The 18,733-nt window shown below is 36.9% G+C and overlaps 1 protein-coding gene across 2 annotated transcripts in view; it reads left to right on the top strand.

Moving 5' to 3' along the window:
* Positions 1 to 545: 545 nt before the first annotated feature.
* Positions 546 to 18,733, top strand: part of LOC124223146 (nephrin) — a 228,003-nt gene continuing 209,815 nt past the window's right edge. The window contains exons 1-3 of one of the 2 annotated variants that reach the window (XM_046634880.2): positions 546 to 728; positions 1,099 to 2,302; positions 6,997 to 7,457. In XM_046634880.2, the coding sequence (XP_046490836.1) occupies positions 7,391 to 7,457 (67 nt within the window). In that variant the 5' untranslated portion in view covers positions 546 to 728; positions 1,099 to 2,302; positions 6,997 to 7,390. The remainder of the gene's footprint in view (positions 729 to 1,098; positions 2,303 to 6,996; positions 7,458 to 18,733) is intronic. The other variant, XM_069137749.1, reaches the window with a different exon arrangement.

Genomic DNA, 18,733 nt, shown 5'->3' with positions numbered 1-18,733 from the left:
TTTATCTGTTAATAATTTCTTAACAAGCATTGATTTTTGTTCGTAAGTTTAATTTGATTTTTGTCGTTTTTAACAAACACCTAGCATTACGCGTGTATTACGTAACAATACGCATACGTACAAGAATCGTTTTTCTTCGTACATTGAATTATCCGAATGCCTAAACTGAGATAAATATTGAATTTCGGTTACCGCTCAGTCCTTAACTATTCTTAACGATACTCGTTTCAATCAATTTATCCAGTTACTCTAACGAATGAAATATTTCTCAGCGTGTGCTTTTGTCACAGACCCCCCCTAAGAAACGGCACGTAATGTTGTTGTTTCGATCGGTCGGTCGTAGGAGAGGAACGTGCAAGAGTGATTTGTAAACAAACGCGATAGCTGTTTCGCTCCGGAGTCCGGTTTGGCAAGTGCGGTCCAAAGGCGGGCGTCGGCTTTCGGGGTTGAATCGGGCGTCGCGACGCCGAACGGAGACGCCGAGAACTAGCGAGTCCGCAGCGCCGCGGCGCCTTTCCTCAGTTTCGAGTCCGCGTTCGCCGAGAGCGCACACGCGTGTTTCTATCTCGCCTGCGTGCGGTTCCCGATTCTATTATCAGTTCTCTATTGTCGCGCTTATCGTGTGATACAGTGATACGTGCGTAGAACGTTTCTCCGTTCGTCGGACGAGGTATATCCGAACCGGAAATAAGAAACTGCCGACGCTTTTTAACCGTCGTAATAAATTGGTGAATTTCAAAATTTTGCGCTACAAACAAAATACAAGTTTCCACTTTTTTTAATACTTGCATTTATCAAACTTTTCCTTCTTCTTCTTTCACTTGTTCTTATCAACCTCTGTTTCATTTCATTTTTCTTCTCTCTAACTCAACAAAAATTTACAATCGATTTTAAAATTTGATTTTCGATATCCGTGTATATTTTTTTTTTTTTGTTTTTTTTCATTCTTCTTTGGTTTCCGTTTTTATTCACAGTCTTGATAAATTTGATCGAACTTGAGATCAGTTTACGTAATTCAGAGTGTGTATTTTATTACCGGTATAATCGTTGCTTACTTTATTTATTTATTAATTTTTTTTTTTTTTGGTTTTTCGACAGTTGGAACGTATAGAAATATTCGGGAGAATGTCGAGTGATTAACAACGAGTGAGACACGTGTTGTTAATCACGATTATTTTCAACTTTGACGATTGTAAAATTACTCAACAAAGTGCTGTGTCGAATATTGTAATTATCGATTAATACACGCGTTAGGAACGTAAAGTTTTTACGACAAGACAATAATAAGTCAAATAACGACAAGCTTCAAAAATCTATGGGATAAAGAAACAAAAAAAAAAAAAAAAACAAAAAAAACTGTGTCTATTTCTTATATCACGGAAGGATAATATTATCAGTTGTGAGATGTCGTTAATTTAATTTTCTAAAAGTGAAATTTTATTCATATCAAATTTGATCTATTCGTTGAAGTTCGTTAATTTTCTGATTTCTAATTTTACTCGATATCTAACAAATAATAAAATACGCAATAAAAATCGAAACACTTGTAAAACGAAATAAAGAATTTCGTGAATTCGTGCGACTGAGATAAAAAGAAACAGTAAAAAAAAAAAAAATCGACACACGCTGACGCCATGTGAAATTGGATTTATAAAAAAAAAAAAACAACAGAAAAAGAAGACAATGTATAAAATCGTTCCGGTTCGCTGTGTTTAAACGATTCTGAATTTCCCGCGCTTCTCGAATACAGAGACTGAATATTTGCGCGGGTATTTCGAAACCATCGGAGATTGAAATTCGACCCGTAAGTTAAGTCGGAAATTTCTGAAAGCTTTAACACGGTCCTAAAACCGGCTTTATCGCTGTTTGTCAAGTGGGTTTTATGCCGGGCTTGATAAAATGAAACAACGCGAGAGCGATTCAATGCAGTCGTGATTACCGCTGGCGAATTCGGAAACTCCGTCTGACGCTAACTCGGTTCTACTACTGCGAGTAGAAAAGCTCGGAAACTTGAACGTCGTCGCGCTGATTGTGAGAAAACCGTCTCGCTGACGATAAAACAATTCCTTTTGTCGTTTTGAAAGGCTGACCGATATTTGAACTCGGTAAATTCGATTCTCGGTTAGTTTTTCGAACTTTGTACCGAACGAAAAGAAGATGAAAATAAGAAGAAAATTATTGCAAATAATATAAGCAGTATCTTTTCGTCATTTTGTACGTAAGAAAAAAAATAAAATAAAAAAACAAACCGAACAGAGATTATGGGTAGGATGATTTGTTGCAAAAAATTATTGCAAATAACGTAAGTAGAATCATTTTGTCATTTTATACGAAGACGTGTGGTTAAAAAAATACTGAACACAGATTATGGCTGGGTTAATTTATAACGGAGTAGAAAAAGAAGGAAAATTACTTTCTCCCACTTGTTTAAATCGCGTTTTTATTCAAATTTTCACGGCTTTGTCAATTTTCAACGAATCCCGCGAGTCCGTTGAACAGCAAATCATTATTTAACTTCGTGCAGAAATATCGAATTTGACTCTATCAAATTATTCGTTGATAGAAATAAATAAATAAACAAATAAAACTGTACCACTTCGTGTAGCCAACAAAAGAATGATTTAAATGAACTAGAGTTAAAAGTTAAAAACAGCAAGTTAATTACCGATAACTCTCAAGCGATGAAAATTTATAATTCCAAAAACGTGCAATTCATTTCTCTTTTTCGTGATTACCTTTTATTACGTGACAATACATTTGTCGTTATTTTTTAAACGTATTTGTCTTTCGTTCTTTTTTTTTTCCTTTTCCCACTTCGAACTTAGGGCGGAACAATTAAAACAAAATCAAACCGCTAACGAAGGTTCTTTCCTAAAGTTCAGTAATGGTCGATATTGTGACTTTGAACGTAAAGTGATTTTTTTTATTCATCGTCGCAAGTGTGCGAATCGATGGTGGTACCCTGATATTAACAGAGTTTCAAATTCACCGAATCATTTCTGTATGTACGTATGTACAGGTCTACACCCGTAAATTGAATGCTTCAGAAACCAATTGCGTGTATTAATTGAAATCTGTAAAAAAATTTCGATACTTAACTTTTCTTTGAATTGATTCTCAACTCTCTTCTTGCTTTAAAATTTTTTTTTTTTCCGTCTTCAACTTCCGAAGTGATTTTTTAACACTGCGGTTATTGCAAGATGAGATTAAAATTAAACACCGTTCGTGAAATTTTCAGGAATAATATTCGGTTAATATTGTAAAATACGATTTTGTCCATTAATTACGAAGTATTTTCATGAAATTCGATTCACACACGACATGCATATATTCGGATGTCAAAGGAATGATATTTATTTCTATTTGTATATTATTATATTATGTATATTGGTAGACAAAATTTCACCCATTCAATACCGTGAATTAAGCTCAAAGGCTCTCTGTAATTGACAAACTGCAGGATTTACCGAAAAATTCATCCGAATTTCATAGTGTATGTAAAACAAACTCTGGAATGATTTATCATCAAACGTTATCACTGATGAGAATTTTTAATTTTTTTTTTTTTACTAAGAATAATCGATTCGAACGAAACTCTGTGAGAAAAAAAAAAATACTTCGAATCTTGATATTCAGCATCAGAAATTTATTTCAATTATCGTATCTCGCGATCAATAAAAGCCGCAAAATGACGGAAAATTATTTTTTTTCCAACCGTAAGCTAATTCTAAAAAATATCAAATCATTTTACGATTTGAAGAATTTTTGTTTTGTGTTTTTTTTCACGTATCATTCGATTTATAATTAAATGTTTAAGATCCATGCGACTGTTGAATGCTGAAAATATTGACGAGTGCGAATAAATTAATGAAAAACGGAATCTATCTGTCTCGAGGGTGAAAAAGTCAAGATTGTGAAAACGTTGTTCCTTTTTTTGCTTGGAATGCGGAAATCTTAAACTAGGCATTGAGTAGCGATTCTCTTTTATAAAAGACTCTGGATTCGAGTCTGGGCGTCTCGCCTCTCAAAGTTTCTGTGTTATCTCCGTCTCTCTTTCTCTCTCTCTCTCTCTCTCTCTCTCTCTCTCTCTCTGTTCCCCGATATTTCGTCTCTCTCGAAATCTCACCGCGTCAGCGTTTAATTTGGGTTAAGCTAGGTCGGGAATGAATTGTTTGAAAGTGACGGGGCGAGGATCCGTTAATCAAGTAATACGAAACTAAGACCGGGACTTTCACGGCTCGTGAATATTCCGACAACAACTAACAGCCAGCCCCGTATCCCTTATATACATATATATACATCGGCAAAACCACGCGGCTTCTCGATAATTAAATTAAATTTACGAATTAAAGTGATTGAACTCGGACTTTTGCTAACTCTCGAGCGTTTTTCTTCGTAATTATCTTAGTTCTTATCATTGTAATCGGAGTTTATACTTATTTCACATCTTCGTTATTGACAAGTTTTCGAAAATTTATCCGGGCGATGGGTAAACTTGATTCAATCTTGTTGCCACTTCGCAGGTCTTTCGTTTCGCACATTCGGAATTATGAAGAGGGAGAAACAAAAAATTAATTTTACAATAACGATATTTGAAATAATTGGTTACTCGGGGGGGGAAAAGCTTTTCTTCGCGAATATTATGTCACGATTATAAAAAGCAGAAAAAAAATACACTCTCGCGGTTTAATCCAGACACAAGATCGAGAATGACGAAGAATCTTGAATCGATCCCAAGAGGTTAGAAGAGTGCAGTAACGATGATGTCTGGGATGGGTTAAATTTCAGGGTAAAAATCAACGAAGACGACGAATTTTAAAGGGAAATTAGAATGGTGTATAAAGAGAGCGCGAAGGATGGAAAGAAAGTTGAGGGATTGGGAAACTGAACAACGCCGGAACCATTGAAGAAAAACAAACAAACAAACAAACAAACAAACAAACAAACAGACAGAGAGAGAGAGACAAAGAGGAAAAAATAAACAAAAAGGGTAAATAATGCGAGAAAGGAGGAAGAAGAAAATGAATGTATGGAAATAAAAATACACGAAGCTATAGCAATTAATCATTCAGAGCTTTCATTTAATTATGTCCACGGGTATATATATATAATACACAGGCATGTATATATATGTATAAATTATGTAGCGACCCTCCTTATGTATTAGATACATACCGTCGAGAAGCGAAGAGAAGAGAAAAGAAGAGAAGACAAGAGAAGAGAGAGAAAGCCAGTCGACGAGTTACATGGTAGAATTGCAGGGCGGCAAAGAGGTGGGGGGGGGGGTGGAAAAGAGCGGGTAATAAGGGGCGTGAAAGTCCGCGTCAAAAGTTCATCAATCAGCGACGATAAAACCTGTCAAATAGAATATAAAAAGAATAACACGAGGGAGAAGGGGAGAGAGAGAGAGAGAAAAAAAGAAAAGAAATAAACGGAACGGACGATAAGAGAGACGAAAATGTTGTGGCAAAAATGAACACGATGTCCCAAGTACGACTAAACTATGATTGAGAGCGATAAAAAAAAACGGAGCGGGGTTGAAATTTCCAAATTGACAGGTTTCGAAAGCACCAAATTCCGAATTTTTTGATGGTTAAATTTAAAGTAAAGATATCGAACTCGACAACTCAAAGTTACGAAACTGCAAAAATGAGAGAATTTGAAAATTTGTAACATCGAAACTTCGAATGATCGAAGATTTTCAGCTCTGTAAATTTCTTGCTCACGATCATCGAAATTTCACCACCTTGATCTTTATTTGTTTCGGATGTTTGATATTTTTACGTTCGGAATCCTGGTTTTCGATTTTTCTGATTTCTTTGCGCCCACTCGTTGAGAAAACTGCGTTTGCGCGAGTATATTTCAACTTTCGGAATTTTGCTATATCGTAACTTGAATTTTCGTAATCTTGAATTTTGGAATTGTGAGCCATCGGGTTTCCGAACATTCGAAACTTTGACGTTTCACCAAAGCTTGACTTCTCTACTCAACTTTCGCCGTCAAATAATTCGAAATCAGGCGCTTTCGGAACTTTGCAAATTCGAAACTTCAACCGCGCACCGAAAAAAAAAAAAAAAAACAAAGTACGAAAATAAAATTTACAAGAGAAAAAAACGAAGGGAAATGACCCCTGCATTTTTACATCCTGCAATGGCGAACGAAGCTTAATATCGTCCGGTAAATCCCTCTCTATCTTCTCCATACACGTGTCTCTTTCTATCCTTTGGAGTGATTCCGCGAATCATTACGTCCGTATTCACTACCGTAAAGCTCGGACCGACCTTCGCCACGGAGCTAAAACCCTCTTATGGTTCCGAATGAAGGAACGGAGAAACGAAGTTGCGGATTTGACGCTGGTTGGAAGGTTTCGAAACTTTTCTCTTTCGCACCGCGGTTTTTCTTCAATTTTTTTTTTTTTTTTTTCTTCTACAAATTTTTTTTTTACATCGCATCTTTTCGATTCCGTCCGAAGCGAAGATATAATCAAAGCGATCGAAAACAATTCGTTGCAAAAACCGACGCTTGTGTAAACAATTTACCGAGAGTAAAGTAAAATCTCACCGGAAGTGGCGAAGCTAGAAAATTGAGGATAGATGGTTCAGCGTGTGTTGGTTTTGTTTTTTTTTCTTGTTTTTTTTTTTTTTAGAATATGCAGAAGCCTCTTAGGTTTTATTTTTGAATTTAGTTTCAACACATCAAAAATTTCTACACCATCTCTTCCACAGTATTTGAACTGGAAAATTTTGCGATGATCGCGATTTTTGTCACAGAAAAATATCGAATCATGTTGTGAGCAAAAATCGGTCATTGACATTTTTCCCGCCGGTTTGACAGTATATGGTTGTAACTTTTTGGAAATCTTTTAACATTTAGCATCAGGTCTGTTTTTCTGCTATTTTAGATTCTCAAAATCTCTGATTCATCGTTTCTCCTAATTCCTTACCAAAGTCATAATATTTCCATCGGCAAGAGTATAAAAATATTGAAAAATTACAGGGTTAATAAACAAGAAGTGAAATCAACAAGGGGCGAATAATAAATAATCCAAAACACATGTCGTAAACACGATGAGTGAATATCGTGCTTTAAACCACCTTCATCAGCGACGTCGACGCTGAGTTTGAAAATAAATATCATCGATCGATCCAGAGCCAAATATTAAAAACAGCCGCGAGCTTTTCGCGTTCGACTCGTAAAAAAAAACACAACGAATCAAAGTCAAAGTATACCGTAAAAAAAGTGTTAGAAAAAAAGGGGTTAAAATTAAATACCAGAAACCAAGATATCAAGCACAGAGCTTGAGTTAAAAATTTAATGTGGTGATATACGTTGGTATAGAGTGATAAAAATAGGTGACAAAGCTGTGAACGATCGAAGAAAAGGAACCAATATGAGGTGCTTGGTGGTGCAGACGGTACTGATTACAGCAGCAGCTTTAACGAGCGTCCGAGGACAAGGTCAGTTTCAACTTCGTTGACCTTCACACCCTAATATATATATACATATATGTATACCTATACATATATATGTATACGGGGTATTTCACGTCAACTCAAGCGGTCGGTTTCCCCGAACCATTTTAATCTAATTGCCTTCTCACACAATCAAGTACATATCGAAAGGATGAACTTTGAATTTTATCAAATTCTTTCGACAAATGATTTCTTCACGAGAACTCATCGAATAAATTGATTTCGACAATGTTTTGATTTTTCGCGCCTACGTAGCTTGAAATCTGGACGACGCGTGGAAAAAGTTTCTTCGCGAAAATTTTAGATTCTCTCGCGAACTTCGCGAGAGTATTTTTTCGGATTTTTCATACCCCGTTTCAGTGTAGTTTTGATACAAAATGCGCGCAAGTTATTCGTAACCGAAAAGTGCCGAAATCAAATGGGAAACAATTTACACACAGCGTGCCTTCGTCGATGCGAAACGTTTTCTGCAAACTTGATAGTGTGCGGTGAAGCGGTTCGGAAGATATATCAAGGAATATTCACGCAGCGGCGAGAATTCGGTTCAAATTTGACGCCGCCGCGAGTAGTTCGCTTGCCCTCCGCGTGGCGCTGCTGCGCGCTCGAGAGCGATCTTCAATTGTTACGCGTCTTGTTTATAATCTCGATTGTCGACTTTTTCTCGAGGAGTTTACTGCGGCTTGTCGTTTATCAAGATTCGTTTACTTCGGCCGGTCGTTTATCAAGATTCCCGACACGACGTGTGAATTCCGAAGCAGACTCATCCAAGGTAAGAATTCGACGATTCGTTGCGTATCGAAACACCGACTGTATAACTTTTACCGTTCGCACCGCCGCGTTGTGTCGCGTGTGGATGAGAAATGTCGCAGTTCCGTGTACGCTGTTACTCGTGATTTTCGAACTGCTTTTCCGCCCACTACGAAACTTGTAGACGATCTTTGGCATTGAAAAAGACACGCTGTGTAAAAATTTCAGCCAATTATATTCCGGGCACTGTTTTGCTACGGAAGATTTTACAGGATTTCTCGTCAAAACTATACTTTAACGGGGCATGTAAGATCGCACAAAATTGTTCTTAGAAATTTCATACAAAGATGCAAGCCTCTTGTATAGAAATTTTTTCCACATGTAATCTAAATTTCAAGCTACGTTGACTTGATAAAATGAGAAATCGTCAAAAGTTGATTTTTCGACTAGCTGTGGTGAGAAAATTCGTGGTCAGGAAGATCTGAAAAAATTCAGTTCTGATGCTTTCAATACCAACTTCAAGTGAGTAAAAGAGCGAAAACAACAAAAATCTCGTTCTTTCGTTCGATTTGACGTTGAACCCCCCATGTATATACATTTAACGTATTTAAATACGCATACGAAATTTATATGGTGTACACATATCCCATAGCCATGCCCCTTGACCGATGATTACACGCTTAATTGATCACCGCGGTTATCTGTGTCATTGCACAATCATACATGCAGTGAACTTGTCAGATTCATCGATGTCGAGTATGTTCGAGTTTTACTCACTCTGCTGTGGCATTTTATAGGTATTATAATGAATATGGGAGATTCCATGTGAATCATACCAACATCTGACCCTCACTATTTCTAATTTTGTTTAAAAAAATTTCTGCAATTGTCCCACCTCTGAAACAGTTCCCTGAAATTTTTCAGTTTTTTTTACTAAACCGCTCAATTATTTATAAACATTTAAAGTGATTTTAGAAAGGACCTTGCTTAAAATTCTCAATAAATTCTCAGAGGCTGTATTTTCTATTCCAATCATTTCAAGACCGGGCTGATTTCTTTTTCCATTTTTATTAGCACTTTAAATTTTCTTATCAACTAAAAAATTGTTTAAACGGTCTGAAAATTCCCGACAAAATTATCACAACTTCTATTTTTCATTTACAACATTTCTAGACCGGTTTCATTATTGCGGGCATCTTTTTTGTTTCTTGGCACTTTTAACTTTTTTTTAAAATCAATTTCATAATGAAACCGATCCAGCAATGTTCTAAATAATCGTTTAAACAATGCTTGCGTTGGAAAACAAAAAAAAAAAAAAAATCGAAAAATGATCAGCCCATCTTGAAATGTTTGGAAAAGAAAAAACAATCGAGTGTACGAGAATGTTTTGATACTTTTACGAAAGTTTCTTTTCAAAATCACGTTTAATATTTATAAGTCATTAACCAGTTGAATGAAAAATGTGAAAAAAAATCAGAGCACTGTTTTACAGTTGGGATGATGACTGAAAAAATTTCGAAGAAAATAAAAAATGGTGAGGATCAGACGTTGGTTGGATTCGCATGGAATTATCCATACACACCTTCCTCAACTCTTAACCCTGTGACACAATATCCGCACTTGAGTTATTGAAAAGTTTCAGGACCCTTTTAACTCCGTGTTTGATGATACTTCATGATGTGATTATTGTCGACATTGTGAGATGAATATTCTCAACCACATCTCAGGCTCGAGTCACTTCACATATCTACTTTTCGGTTACACTCAATTGCTTGACGAATTCACAGACTGGAGTTAAGAGTCGGGAGCATTGACTTCGTTATATCGATGCTGCTTTAGTCACGGTTTTGTAAGGATTTACGAAGTGTACAGTCAGGTTAGAAAAAAGTATCGATAGAAAAACTTGACAAGACACAGCTTTGAATTGTTTTTAGAATCGATAATCTGTGTTAAAACAGTTCACGACGAAACAATCAAACTTTTTCCTACGAATTCATTTTTGTTGCCCTCATGCTTTTGATTTGATATATTTTTCTAGATTTTCTAGATTTTCTTAGACTCTTATCTATCGATCGATAGTTTGAAAGTATTTTATTTTCTTCTCTTCTCATTCGTGCAGTTTTTTGAGCGAATCGTTTTATTTCAAGTCCCCTTAAAGCTTTATAATTCATGAAAATCACGAAATCCATAGACATCAAAAAATTTGTGCACCTTTCTTCCGAAGCCTGTATCTCGGAAAATACTGATTTTTGGGACTTGTGTTTATAGGATCTTTTCATCGGGAGGATATGTGCTGTAACATACCGAAAATACATCCAATTTCCATACGGATCCTGCGGTGTCCTTTCATTTTCGCATACAATTAAGACTTTTTAAACGCTCTGGAAGTGTTCAAACATCATTTTGACGGGGAGAGAGAGACTGGTAACCATTAGGCTGGATCTAGGAACGGTCCGCAGACTTTTAGAACGAAAGCTCGACTTGTTTGTCGGTAGCATCGAGAAGAGCTAGAGATAATTTATAAGTATATAGCTGAGTAAATATACTCGCAAAGCGTTGAGCTTTGAGCATTCACCAGTTGCCTCGAGTAAATCTTGAAATCCGATTAAGGAAATTTCTAAAATACGGTCCGAGCTTGCGGGTCTCCAGCGGAGCGACTAGCTGTTGAACGAAATCTCTCTCTTCACGGCGAAGAAAGAACGATTGGCGAGCTGGTTTTGCGTTTCGTTCTCGAGCTGATTATCCGCCAAGTCTCACCGTTTGGTAGGAATTTTTTTTTTTTTTTTTTTTTTTCATCATCCACGTTTAAAATGCGTCAGGCGTTTAATCGTCGAGGAAAGCTCGTCATCGAGTTTTTACGCTGCGCAGAAAAGAGGCGCAGCTGATAACAAAAGAGGGATTTTTATCTGCCGGATTGCTGATGCTTGCAGCTACCGTGTTTTTTTTTTTTTTTTTGTTTTTTTGGTTTTTCAATGTCTGCTGTCCTCTCTCTTTCGGAAGAAAAATGCTGCGATGTTGTCGTTCCCTTGTCTTGTTTTCTTTTTGCCTTTTTTTTTTTACGTTCTGTTCTCTCTCTTTTTACGGCTCAAGAACAACGTTCCGATGCTTTAACTCTGCGCAGCCAGCCTGCTTGCTTTTCTATGTAGCGCAACATATGTGAGCATCCGTTTTTACACGCCTCGCATATATTCACGTCTGTTTATCCAGTTTTCGAATAATCATGCCAACGTTTTTACTGATAAAATAAACCGTTGCACCAAAAAAAAAAAAAAAAGAAGATAACAGATCACCATGAGGTTAAAAAGCTTATGGAAATCCAACGATCGTCGATTGTTTTAGACGGTATTTTAATTTTCTCGGATTTGTTCTTTTAAATCAAAATTTGGTAGATTTTATAGAATTCTAGGATTAATTAAACATTACATTTACTGTCGAAATTTACAAATCTTAGATTCCTTAGAAATTGTATATCGAACTATGAATTGTTACAATTATTATTTTCGATCGTTGTAAAAATATCGTTATTTTTAATAGTATTGAGCCCTTTGAGTTTGGTTTTTTTTTTTTTACTAAAATATGGGTACGGCTAAAAATATAGAAATATTAGAAAACAGAGGGTTCAAATCATCGAATTTTCACAAAAGTCGAAGTGTAGATAAATCAAAATGTAAAACGGTTGAAACATAGAAAGACACAATATAGAATCATCAAAAATAAGTAAGAATATAGCAGAATTCCAACGATTCTGAGACTTTGACTTTTTTATATTTTCATTCTCCAGGTTTAAATAATCTTTTTACATTTTCACCTTTAGCTCAAAATTCTGTTTACTCGATTTAACTATACTCAAAAATTTCAAAACAGTCCTGCTGACGAAATTGACTAATTGTGTTGAATGATGTTTTTGAAATGAAAATCGTGCGTCAAACTGTGAAATCCAGTTAACATAAGCGAAAAAAAAATATCTCCGCTCGGTTATTTCTAACCATTTATAACCATTCTGCAAAAGGGGCGGGATTTGAACTTAGTCGTTTCCATTCCTCGAGAGCAGTACGGTATTCAAGAGTGATTAGGTACGATTTTTTCGAGGATATAATCCGCAACCTCTGGGCGTTTGGGGAGCAGTTGCGGCGTCTCGAATAGCGCCGTTTACATCCCTCCCTTCTATCCGTTCTTCTTTTGGTACCCCTGATTCCCGATTCGCACCCTAAAACGAAAAGGGCGCGTTGCTCAGCGATTTACCCGCCGTTTCAGGGCAGTTACAAGAGCAGCTTGCATCGACTTTTCATGCGTTGGATTTTTTTCCCAGGTTTCTGGTTTTTTAAAAATTTTTTTACCATTTTACTTTGCACTGCTTTACTTACGTTCAAGAATTTTTGAGGTAATGCAAATGAACAAAAGAAATGCAGGATAGCTTTGTAATATTTCAAATTTCAACCCCCGAAATCATCGCCAACCTTGTCTGGTATTTTATTCAATTTGTTACCATTTTTTGCACAGCACTTTCAAAACCCTTTTTGATACAAGTTTTAAACCTGCTTTGATTTTTTTCTTTTCGTCAAGAAGTTGAAGAAATCGGTAATCTTACTTCGATTCAAGTTATTGTAGAACGCGAACTTCGGGGGATAAAAAAATTTGTTTGATATAGGTAGCAACCAAAATTTCTCAACTACAACGGAGAAAATAAAGTTCTTACACGTTTGATTGTATTGGATTATATTAACTTTTACTTCGTGCTTCAACACGTGTATCAAATTTGAATATTTGACCAAATAGATAATTGTCATGAAAATCAATTTCACGGTTAATCGATAATTTTCCGATAAATTTTCCAGCACTTTACGTTTATCGGTTGATTTCTATTTCTTATTTTATTCTTCCCGCTTTCACTCGCAACCATCGCGTTTCAGTGAAACGAATTGCTCTTAGGAACCCTAAAATAACACGAAATCAGTGTTTCTGGCGTGTGAAGAGCTAAGTTTATTACCCACTGATATTTATTTTCTGTCCATTTATCTTCATCACATGATTCTCAAGTGTGGTTACTCTCTCGTCTTTTCCAGCTTTATACTTTTCTCTCATTTATCCAAACTATTTTCATCACATCTCGGATTCAAGGTTCGTCAAGTTTCAACAACCTAACACGTTGTACAGAAACAATAGATTGACGATATATTCGGAGATTTTCACAAAGTGGATCGACACCCGATGAGAAAGAAAAAAGTAATCAGTTAATTGATGGATCGAAACAAAGCGGGACAGATGATTTCGATCTTTGAGTAAAAAGTTTCAAACTTGGCATGGTTAGATACCGGTTCAAAGTCTTTAAAAGAAAATGTTGGATTCTTTTTCACCGGTAGATTTCATAGTTTTTTTTTTTTTTTTGTCACCAAGCAGTCGCATAAACGGAGTGTAAATAATTAGGAGCTAAATTTTCATTGCTGTTTGATAGATGAAAACGGAAAAAAGAAAGAAAAAGGGAAAACAGAGATTTATAGTCAGACGCGTTCGTTGAGTCTTTGATTAGTGGATGTAGTCGAGTTAAGGTGAACATTTCTTGCGAGTGATATGCAATCGATTTGGATGACCGCATGCTGTGGAGGATAAACAAATACACTTGGAGCAAATGCGAGGAACGAAATGGCCCGAAATAGCATGTTTGAAGTATCGGTAATTATCGCCAATAACGATCGATAGTAAAGATGAAAATTAAAAATACGGCTCTGTACCAATAACAAACAAATCATCGACACGCAGCTGGGCTGCTGGTCGTAAAATTTAAGATGCGTCGGTAAGTTTCACTGTGAAACTTTTATTACATCGATCAATTATAACGGATATTTGAAATCATAAGAAATGGAACGAGAGTACGCCAGATGGCTGAGAGGAATAAAAATTACTCTATTACATTCTTCTTGTGTAATATAAGCATCTGCAATTCCTGTGCGATATTGATCGGAATGTGAAGGAATGACAGAATATTATTAATTTTCAACTGCGCATGAAAATTCAATAATATCCGAGCATGCACCTAATTGTTGAGGAAAAATTTTTACTTTTCGTTATTATAGTATTTTAGTATATATGTTGATCTTAAATAAATGTGCTAATAAATGTTTTACTTTTGTTTATTTTTTTCTTTTTTTTTTTTATTTTCTCTCTTATCCACCACAAAGTTTCATTATATTTAATTTAATATAATTCAAGATAACAATAATTAAGAACGGTGTCAGAAGAGAAGAGATGGAAAAAAAAAATATCGTTAAACAGAATTTACTTATTCATACAATCATTTTGAGTCTAAGATAATAAGCCTGAGAAAATACACGGCATTAATTAATCTTGGCGCAATATATGCATGAATTCCGTTAACCGTGGCTTCAGCGAAAGTGTGTACAGCAGTAAAAGAAAAAGAAGAAAAAAAAAAAAAAACGGAACAAAAAACGACGAAAAAACCAAAATGAAAAAGAATCTGGACAAACCCCGTTTGCGATAAGTAAAATATAGGACCAAGAGCGATTATTCACATTCCGATGGTTTAGAATAACGAAACAAGCCGTTGAGGCAGGGTCTGTTGGGGATGAAGGGGGAGGTAGAAGAGCGGGGTAGAAGATAGAGATTAAAACGTCGTGGAAACGGAACACGTTATAATAATTCGCGAGGGTTGAGTAAGGGGGCGTTCCATATGGTGGGGTTGATGGGGATGGAAGTAAATGTGGAGGGGGGTGGAGATGGTGGTTCGGAGTCTGGGGCAGAAGTAGAAATTCGTGATTAAAATGTGGACGACTGAATCCGGAGGGAAATTTTTACCGCTGTATACGAAGCGAGCTAAAGAGAGAGAGAGAGAGATTGAGAAAGAGAGACAATGCAAAGGAGAGAGAGAGAGAAAGCTCATTCGGTTTATCATTATTCCCAGTATCAGTGAACTCGCTCACGCGTTTAGTTCACAATTTATCCGCATTTCGTTACCGAACGGCGCAATCGTCGATCTAACGATTCCGAGATTTATGCTTTTGACCGCGGCGCGGCGCTGCGATCCCTTCAACAGAGGCCAGAGTCGGCCGTCTATGCTTTGCGTGGGTCGTGGATGTGTGTAAAGATCTCTCACTTTGGCTAAACTGCATGGGATTCCCAAGTTTTTCGTTTGATCTTTCGCAGCTGGGTGGTCGTTTTTTTTTTTTTTTTTTTTTTTACTCGTTGCGGGAGAAAGATGCCGAAAGTAAAAACGATCAATCGGCCTGCAAGCTCACTTAAACTCCGATCAAAGTAAACAGTGATTCGCGTTCATCGTAATTACTCAACCATACGCACACATATTGCCATGTGGAATATGTGTAACGTGTGGAGGATACATTCTGCGTACAAACAGGACTATTTACTCTACCGTAAACGAGAACCGCAAACTCCTTGTTTCATCCTCATATACCGCAGCTTAGGCGCTACTACTTTCAGAGAACTCAACAATTTTCCCCAGAATTATTACCGCTTCGGGGCGAAAGCTACGGTAGTAGGGAACTTTGATTCGTTGAACAAATGTTCTGATGAAGAAAATATCGATTTACTCACTCTGGTGGTTTGTGGTAACGTTTGTTCCATCGTGAAAACCGTCGAGGATTCTAAATGTGGCTTACAAAGTAGTTTCTCTCTGTCAGACCATGATCAAAGCTTCGTTGAGTTTTCATTGGACCTTAGCAGAAGTAAATGTTTATTGCCATTTTAATTACATTGCAATTGTGAAAAGTTTTTGTAAATTTTTCAAAAACGTGGAATATAGTTGGGTGTTATTTAGAGATTAGTGATCAGAATCAGAACATTCAAATTATTGTTAGACTATTACTACGATTTTGTGAAATCGCGATATTAAGAATAACAAGGATTTACTGGGGGCTTATCAGGGCTTCAGCCAGCTTGCAAGGATCTGAACAGGCTTGTTGGTTCTATCAATGATTTATGGGCTACAATTTTTAGTGTGATACAATGACTAATTTTATGAAATCACGATATTAAGACTAACAGGGATTTACTAGGGGCTTATTAAGGCTTTGGCAGAATTGCAAGGATCTGAACAGGCTTGGTGGTTCTATCGATGATTCATGGGCTAGAATTTTAAGTTTGTTACAATGATGCATGTATGATGTAAAAATAAGTAGTTTCAGTTGAAAAAGTAATAAGGAAACGGTAGGGTTGAAAATTTTCAGGTTTTTCGTCAGTATCTTTCGAATAATCTTGTCCAGAATTAAATTTGTAAAAAATAACGATATTTCGTAGATGTCTTTGAAAAATTTCACAGTATTGTCACGTGAAGTTCGAGAACATCTCGAGCTTATCGATAAGGGACTTTGTGGTTTTCCTTGTTCTCTAAATGTCCGTAATAAAGTAGGAATACCGCGGAACGTGGATGTAAAGCGAACGAGTGGAAATAAAAATGAAAAACAACGAGACGTCGAAAAAAGCAGCCGAAGAAAAGGGACTGTGGATGTATAAGAAAGAGGAGAAGCGTCGTACCGGCGTTAAATCACACGTATGGTGGTAGTTGGTAGTGGTGATGGTGGTGGTGGTGGAGGTAAAAGTCGGGCGAAGGTATGGTAGGTGAAAAGTTTTTGCCTGGATGGAATGAAATTGGAGTTGAATAACTCAATTCGTTGGGTTGGCGGGTATATCTGAAGAAATTGTGCGGTGGCCTGCAGAGTTTCTCTCTGCAGGGTTGCGGCGATAGCAGAAGAGCTTCCAGCGAGAGGAGTTTAAGGGAAGTAGAATGCAATTATTTTATTAGGTATTTCGCTTTCATCGACATCACTTGGTGCGAAAACTTTTCGATTCAGCATTGCAAATTGCTCGCTTCAACTCTCTCTTTCCCTCTGTCTCTCTCTTTTCCCTGAAGCAGTTCGTAGATGGCTTCTATACCGATGGTAGGTACAGAATGGAAAGGTAGGATCTCAGTAAGTGAAAGAAGAAATAGTTTGAAAAAGAAATTATTCACTGCTTACTTCTTACAAAGGATAATTCCTCGCCTCGATAAGTTCAATCAACAACAATGCAGCTCTTTCACTTCCGCGATGCCGCAGTCCTGGAATTTGTTGCAGGCACTTGACTTACCGGCAATATTATTCAAAGTTTGAAGCAGACGGGGAAGTCGCACATATAATAAGTCTGGGTATAATAAAGTTTTCACCGACAGCTCGGTGAGGTTTGAAATCGAGAATCGATATCACGGCACTGTGTAGAAAGAAGGATGAGATCCTTTCAAGGATCGGAAACCGCGCGTGGGCTTTTCTCGCTAGGCTAAATTCTTATCAGCAAAATGGAGAGATGCCTCGGCGGAGCGGAGTAAAAGTATCAAAGCCAAAAGTGAGAGATGGAGTGAGGAAAGAGGAAAAACATATTAAGGAGCGAAAAAGAGCAGAACATACACCTTAGACCGGAAGGAAAATGTGGTGCGAAGATCCGTTTCACGGGCGATGATGCTTGGATGAACTTTCGGGCCAATTGAGGGGATTTCAAACTTTTATACCACCACCAAAGTCACCGACCAACTCCGTGGTACAGACGGTATTCAACCTTATGCAAACCGGGTGAAAAGCTTTGATGAGAGAAAACCGAGACTCTCGGTACGATTAAACGTGTCGCAACGTTCACCGTATTTTATTCTCGGGGACAATCTAGTCAGTCGCTTGTTATGAGATACTTGCGAAGCGGAAACTTCCGGATCCTCAGGCTTTATGATCCCGATGAAAATCAATCATATTGAAGTTGGTTACGTTGTCGCAACGAATCATGCTGAAGGAAAACTGGAATTTGATGAAATTCAGTGAACCGTAATAAAACAAAACACAATCATATTTAGAAATTTTAGTTTCTTGAAAATCATTGTAAAGTTCAGAAAATAGTAATTTTTGTCCCCAACTTCGACCTCATGAAAATCACTAGGCTTTTAGTCATTTTGGTTACACTGAACCACGATTTTCAGGATTCTTGTTCATTCATGTAACTTGAACATAATTTCAATTCAATCACATACTTGATTTGAGATGGTTTAATACTTTCATAGTCTGGTTGGGAAATGGTGTTGGAAGTAGTGAGATAATAGATAGAAAGACATTCCAAAAACTACATCAAGGTTTTCTTTAAACGTGATCTTGCAATTTGCAACTTGAAAATAATTTACCAATCCTGTTACATTAACCATAAAATTCGAATAATTTTGGAGCAGAATTCAGGTGGTTGTAAGTGAAAAAATGAGACCATGAAGAATATTCTGATTTTGATCCTTTCAAGCTGAGACCAGTTATCGTTTTTATCACACTCGGAAATCGGGATAAAAGATCCTGAAGACATTATTTTGATAATGCTAAACGTTAGCGAAGGGGAAAAGCAGAAGTTCCGGGAGTCAAAAATTGCAATTTAGACATTCCAAGTACACCTCATGACTCCGGGCTCATTCCAAGTACGATAAATTCCAATTAATATCCTCGCTTCGAGCTGGAGATTGAAGATTCCTTCCTCGTTCTCCAACC

This window comes from Neodiprion pinetum, chromosome 7 (genome assembly GCF_021155775.2).
Source record: "Neodiprion pinetum isolate iyNeoPine1 chromosome 7, iyNeoPine1.2, whole genome shotgun sequence".
Classification (NCBI taxonomy): Eukaryota; Metazoa; Arthropoda; class Insecta; order Hymenoptera; family Diprionidae; genus Neodiprion; species Neodiprion pinetum.
Note: the sequence above shows the minus strand (reverse complement) of the source record. Positions and strands in the feature narration are given on the sequence as shown.